The sequence below is a fragment of the Lolium rigidum genome, chromosome 4, assembly GCF_022539505.1.
Source record: "Lolium rigidum isolate FL_2022 chromosome 4, APGP_CSIRO_Lrig_0.1, whole genome shotgun sequence".
NCBI classification, from domain to species: domain Eukaryota; kingdom Viridiplantae; phylum Streptophyta; class Magnoliopsida; order Poales; family Poaceae; genus Lolium; species Lolium rigidum.
Genome location: NC_061511.1, coordinates 237,348,240 through 237,355,420, shown reverse-complemented (window position 1 = coordinate 237,355,420; position 7,181 = coordinate 237,348,240). Strand labels below are relative to the sequence as shown.

The 7,181-nt window shown below is 53.8% G+C and overlaps 1 protein-coding gene across 1 annotated transcript; it reads left to right on the top strand.

Moving 5' to 3' along the window:
- The first annotated feature begins 722 nt into the window (after positions 1-722).
- LOC124648454 (subtilisin-like protease SBT1.7) lies at positions 723-2,936 on the top strand. The gene has a single exon (XM_047188222.1). The coding sequence runs from the start codon at positions 723-725 to the stop codon at positions 2,934-2,936; it is 2,214 nt and encodes a 737-aa protein (XP_047044178.1).
- Positions 2,937-7,181: the final 4,245 nt, after the last annotated feature.

Sequence of the window (7,181 nt, the reverse complement as noted above, 5' to 3'; positions counted from 1 at the left end):
TCTCTCTCTCTCCACTATTTTTTTTATCTCCAAGCTTAAATTTAAATGGTTCATATATGTTACAATAATTATCAAAATAACAATCCGTTTGAATCTGTGTTTTCATTTCGATGATATCTTTACAACAAACCCAAAATTAACGAAATATAAAACATGAATTCCCAAACACAATGAAACATCATGTTTTGCAATGAAACAAACCGTTTCAGATCAAATTTTCATCGAAGTTAGAAACACAAGTTCAAAGTACGGTGAAACACAAAATTCACGATATTAAAACACAGTGAAGCAAACTGTTTCGCAATAAAATTTCACCATGTGTCATCATGTTTTTTAAAGTTTCATTAGGTTTTAAAAGTCAATTTTCAAATATTATCAAAATATATTTAATATTGGCCTTGTTTTGAAGCTCTCTTCAATTAATATAAACTCAAATATTCAAACGGTTTCAAAATCAGACTTTTTCTTCAAAACCTGCAGAAGTTTCAAAATATGAAAGGAGAGAGAGTGAGCTGACACATACTCCGAAAATATGAAAAAGTGGAAGGATGGATCATGCGTGCATGTGACAATCGCTGCTCTCCTCTCGGTAGCGTGAATAATGAGACAATGCAGTCTCCATCAAAGAAATGAGGGAGAAAAAAAAAGGAGCTCAAGCAGCTCTTTGAGGTCGATCGACCTCCCTATAAATAGCCATGCATTATGCTCAACACACGCACACGATGGATCCCAAGCAGCTGGTCCTCGTTGTTCTTCTGCTTGCGCAGTCCACCACCCACTCTCACTCTGCCCCCACGCCGACGCACACGAGCACCAGCACCTATGTCGTCCAGATAGATCGGGTTTCCATGCCCGCCGAGTTCGCCACCCTTGACCGATGGTACAGCTCCATCGTAGCCACCCACGCACCAGACTCGCCAGGCCACATCCTGCACACCTATGACACGGTGATGCACGGCTTCGCCGTTCGTCTCACCGCCGACGAGGCCCGGCGCCTCTCCCTTGTTCCCGGCGTATCTGGCGTGTACAAGGATCGGGTGCACCGCACCCACACCACCAGGTCACCAGGGTTTCTCGGCCTCGACCCGTCGTACGGGGCCTGGCCGGACTCGGACTTCGGCGACGGGATCATCATCGGCATCGTCGACTCCGGGATATGGCCGGAGCGCGCCAGCTTCAACGACACCGGCCTCGGCCCCGTCCGGTCGACCTGGAAGGGCAAGTGCGAGCACGCCGAGGGCTTCAACGGCAGCAGCTTGTGTAACAACAAGCTCGTCGGCGCCAGGGCCTTCACCGCCGAAATCGACGGCGCCCTCACGCCTCGAGATCACTCCGGGCACGGAACGCACGTATCCTCCACGGCCGCCGGCTCCGAGGTCCAGGGCGCCAACCTCCTCAACTTTTCCGCCGGCAACGCCTTTGGCATGGCGCCCAAAGCACGCATCGCCATGTACAAGGCCTGCAACTCCATCTGCGAAGATTCAGCGATCGTGGCGGCTATCGACGCCGCCGTGAGTGACGGCGTCGATATACTCTCCCTCTCCCTCGGCACAAGCAACAACGTGCCCTTTCCCGACGACGCCATGGCCGTCGCCCTGTTCGGCGCGGACCGGCATGGCGTATTCGTCGTCCTGTCGGGCGGCAACGCGGGGCCGGCTGCCTCCAGCGTCACAAACGTCGCGCCCTGGATGACCACGGTCGGCGCCACCACCCAGGATCGGGTATTCCCGGCCAAGCTGAGGCTCGGGAACGGCGTCGTCCTCACCGGGCAGTCGCTCTTCGACCTCAAATCCGGAGGGAGGACTGTTTTCAGGCTCGTCAACAGCACCTGCTGGCCCAAGGACCTGACGCCGGACGCGGTCATGGGCGCGCTAGTCGTCTGCCTCCGCGGCGGAGGCGGCGGCGGCGGCAGGTCGGCGCAGAAAGCCGGTGCAGCCGGGATCGTCCTGGCCGAAAGAGACTCTCGGCTCTGGGAGGGTCTCGTCGCGTCCACGTTCCAGATTCCGGGCCTCGTCCTCAGCCGCGACGGGTGGGACGTCCTTAGGACGTACATCTCCTCGTCCACGTACCCGGTGGCTAGCATCTTGCTGGAGTGCGAGACTGTGACCGGGAGGTACAGCGCGCCCTTGGTCGCCGCCTTCTCCTCCCGCGGCCCAAACGCGCTGGCTCCTGCCCTGCTGAAGCCTGACATCGTGGCGCCCGGAGTTAATATACTGGCGGCGTGGTCGGGCGAGGATGAGTACGCCATAATCTCCGGCACCTCCATGGCGTGCCCGCAGGTCGCCGGCGTGGCGGCCCTGATCATGAAGCAGCACAGCGACTGGACGCCAGCCATGGTACGCTCGGCGTTGATGACCACCGCGAAGAACGTCAACAACGTGGGGACTGCCATCGTCGACAACGGATCCCTCGACGACGACGACGACGGCGCCGCGACGCCGCTCGCGGTAGGGGCAGGCCTTGTCCTTCCTCAGGGCGCCATCCACCCTGGCCTTGTGTACGACGCCGGCACGCACGACTACGTGGACTTCCTCTGCACCCTCAACTACACGGCGGAGCAGATGCGGCGGTTCGTCCCAGAACTCACCAGCTGCAGCAGCAGGACTCTCCCCGCCGGCGTCGGAAACCTAAACTACCCCTCCTTCGTCGTCGTCTTCGACAGCCACACTCGCGTCCGCACGCTGACAAGGACGGTGACCAAGGTTTCTGAGCAGCTGACCGAGACGTACAACGTGACGGTCGTGGCGCCGGACGGTGTCAAGATGAGCGTGACGCCGGCGACGCTCGAGTTCAAGAACAAGAACCAGCAGAGGAGCTACACGGTGGAGTTCGTGAACCAAGTGGTGAAGCCGGCGGGGGCTTGGGAATTCGGTAAGATCATGTGGGAAAGTGACAAGCACATCGTGGTCAGTCCGGTTGCATTCACCTGGAACTGATATTGACGCAGTACTCGTGCAAGTGCGGATTGATGTGATGTGTGCTCCGCAGTCCGCAATATTACTAGTAGAATAAAGATGCGGAGATCAGGTAGGTCTTTGTTTAATTTTAGCTGCGAGTTGTATCGTCTCTCTGGGGTCTGGGTGTTGAATCTGTCGTTCAAGTGTTTACTGTGCTTATTAATCCTCTTTCTTTCTCGTCGCCTTTCTCTCTGGGGCTCCAAGAACTAGCTATTTGATCTTTGATAAATATTGTTAGTGCTGTAATCTCTTCCTGGTTCGGTCCAACCATGTACACATCCAGCTTTGCAAGTTTCCATGTGTATAAGGATAAGACCTTTGTGCTGATCCGCGCAAGAGTTTATGGCATCGATATCGGTACTCGTGTTAATTCCAGTCGTTTGTCACCAGGGGTAAGCCCTTTGCTATGCAATCAGACGCTTTCATCTAATAAGATCACTGCATCTTCTATGGAAGTGGTTGTAAGGGCATCTCCAACCGGGCGACCCATCCCGCGCCCGCGCGTCCGGATGGGTCCAGCCGGACAAAAACCCGGCCCAGCGCGCGGACCCATCCCTAAAACGGATGCCCGCGGCGTCCGGAACGACGCAAACCCGGCCCAAATCTTGGCCGGGTTTGCGTGGCCGCGGACGCGAAAGGCTGGTCGCTCGCGTCCGCCCGCTGTCCGCCCCTGGCCCGCGTGTCATAGGCATAAGTAATATATTTCATTAAATAGAGAACTCATTACATTTTTTTTTTAGCTACTACTTCTATCCTATACGTACGGGGCCGGCGGCCTCGCCGGCGACTCCTCGCCGGCTCGCCGTCGGGGCCGTGGATTTCACTCGACGCGGGCGGCCTGTACGCGTGAGGATTCCACTCCAGCCTTTCTACGGGCTGGGTGGCGCGTCGGCGGCGGCGCGGGCGTCGGCGGCGGCGCGGGCGGCTTCGCGGGCCTCGGCAGCTTGGACGGAGGGCATCATCCTCCTCCTTTCCGCCGGCGCAGCTCGGGCGCGCTCGCGCTCCGCCTCCCCGAGGCGGAACCATCCGCTTCCCGCATAGCTCAAGCTCCTGCAGGGCGGCGCGTTCCACGGCGGTGCGCGCTCCGAGCGGACGCGGCCGGCTTTCCGGGCCTCGTGGTTGCCCTCGCCGCCGGCGCATGCGCTCTTGCCGGCCGCGCTCCGCCGACGCAGCATCCTCCCGGGCGCGCCGCTCGGGCGACGGCATCTGGATGAGGTCACGGGCTGCTCGCATAGCGAGCAGCTCGTTCTTCTTGCCGAGGAGGTCGCCTAAGCGGCGGCGGCCGGCCCGCCAGATGCCCTCGTGCTCCTTCGTCACGCGCGTGAGGTCGGCGAGACGCTCCTCGATGGCGGCGTTGATGTTCGCCAGCGCGAGGTCCTCCGCGGCGACGGGCTCCTCCGCGGCGTCCGCCCCTCCTCCACGGCCGCGTACCAGCCCGTCCGGGGTCTCGTGCCGGCCCTCCGCGGCCGCCGCTTCCCCCATCTCCGCGTCACCGGCCTTCTTTGCCGCCGCCTCGGCAGCGACGCGGAGCGCCTCGTCGTCGGCGACCCACCGCGAGTCCGCGCGCTCCTCCTCGTCCGTCCGCGGGAACCTGGCCCGGGCGGCGAGGGAGAGCTTGGCCCATGTGGACCGAAGGGTGCGCGGCATGGCGCCGGAGAAGGTGGAGGGGAAGAGAACGGTGATGCGGTCCGGGTGAGACCGCCGCCGTCTTTATAGCCGGCGGTCCGGCGGGAAACTTGGGCGCGAGCGCGCGCCAATGGCGTTTCGCGCGCGCGGGAACCTTGGTGCGCGCGGGATCTTTCCCGCGCGTTCCACCTCCCGCCATGGCTGTCCCGTCGAGGCCTGCCATGGCGCAGCGCCGCGCAGCGAAGACGAACCACGTAGCGTCTCTTTGGGTCGCCGCGTTGGGCGCCGCGTGCGACCCAAACGGACACGCGGACGCGGGGCGCTGTCCGCGTGTCCGGGCGGGCACGCAAACGGCCCAAAACGGACGGCCCAGCGCGTCCGTTTGGGTCGCCCGGTTGGAGATGCCCTAAGGTAGCTACTGCTACTTACAGCTGTGGTCTGCCAGGAGCATGGACGTGGCGTTTCTGCTGCTATGCGGATGCATACCTAGAGGATTATAAAGGCTAATCAGGAATGCTACTACAAAATTTACCATACATTTAAGAAAACAATGTTATTTAGATACTAATTAAGTGCAACAAATCAGTCAACAAAGTTGTATTGCAATCCAAATTCTTGCTTCACCCAGGAACATCATAATTAGAAATAAAACGAAGATTATACAACTTGTCTACTTGCAAAGTAATATCATACAACTTTTTGACTGTACCAAATAAAGCCTCCGAGAAGTAATAATAAAATATCATAAATAACGATGAAAGGATCTGTTCTGCATAACAGCATAAGTGATATGCTAGTTGAAATTATAGGTGGCATACAAACAAATGCATAGATCGATGGCAAAAAATGGAGCCCCAGATTACTCTGTCCATGTCAAACACAGTTTAAGGTCTATACGAAGACAACAAATTTAGTCTCATGCTCATAGAATAACGGAAATTAGTACCTGCTTCGCTCCCATGACATTTGAGCACCTGTCAGCGGGAGGGTTTTTCTATCTTGTAGTTGGCAAGTCTTCGTTTTGTCATGTGTCAAACACAAAAGCAATATTTTATCCTTCCAGGATGTGCAAGATTCCTTTCTGATTTTAATCTCAACATTAACACACATATATTAAATTTCCTTTCTTAGCGGGAACATATATGGTGCTTGTCTCTCATTCCGCTGAACCAAGAACCTTGTAATTAATGACAATCACTTACATCATGACAAGAAGTCTGTTTGAAAAGAAAAAAACTAACGTAGAAGCCCGGCAAACATATAGAATATAGATTTTGACGGCACAAAATTCTAGTAAGTAGGCACTGCTCTTCTACATAGGTAATGACTACACAACCAAATATCGGACCACCTGCCGTGGATGCACCTTGAGACTGCCCTGAACAGAGCGCTGGCACTACCCTTAGCAGATGACCTGCAAGAAAAAAGCAACATGTTCAAAACTCAGTTGTAGCCTTCTCAAGCTCTCAAAAATCTCAACATAAAGCTTCTGTAACCGACACCCACATTTGGTACGCTCTAGCTATCGCCAAACAGGTACTTTTATGCCAACTACCTAGGCATGTAAATGTGTGATCTGAAAATATAGAATCAAATGTCGGCCAAACATGTATTTTTATGCCAACTACCTAGGAATGTAACTGCTTGATCTGAAAATATAAAACCAAATCTCAAGGAGATATGCAATTGCACCTGCTATCAGCATTGACAAACCTGCCGACACTAACAACTACCCGGCATGATCAGTTCAAAGTAGGCCAAAGGTGACGAAAAGGTCACGCAGAAGGCACAGATGTGCGTCACAAACTGAACACCCGTCACAACACACCAGAAATTAAGGCCGCCAAGCACGCCATAAAGAATACGCACACAAAAACACCTCACCTTCATGAACGCAGGAAGAATGTCGCTGACCATTCAATGAAGGCATAGCGAACAGGGACTCCCACGGACACCCTCCGAACACCACTTTTGCAATGGAGGACCAGTTTCAGAAAACAATGCTGCCGCGAATGATAAGAGTGAAGACCAAGAAAGAACACAGCAATATCATCCTGAAGAAGAATAGTGTTAAATATAAATTAGGCTAGGTAGATTTGCACTATTCTACATTGGCATTATGTTATCTGGATTTTACTCAAGAATTGTGCACATCGCCGAAGCTTTCATGCTATGGATAAAAAAGCATCACGTAATATGCTGAAGTGATAAGTAGATATCCAAGGAACTGATATTGGACAGGTCAACTGTATCAGAGCCTAGTTTAGTTTATTAACATATGTCTAGCTATTAAAGATAGAGATGCAGATATTAGCTACTGGTTATCCGAGCTTTAAATAAAAAAAGGCTACTTAGTAGAAGAATTGCTTACAGAGTTTTGTATCATGGATACAATGTAAGCTAAGCTGCACATTATTTTAAAACCATTTTATGAAAGTTATCCCCAGGGGAAGTTTTCAAGTAGTTAATTTGCCCCCTCAGATCCTTGAGCAGTTTGATTCCCCCCAATGCTATTCCTTCTATGTACTTCCCTAGCCGTTTTTTCTTTATCACAACTAAACGCCAGTCTGAAAATAAGTAGCAGGCAATTCCTGATCA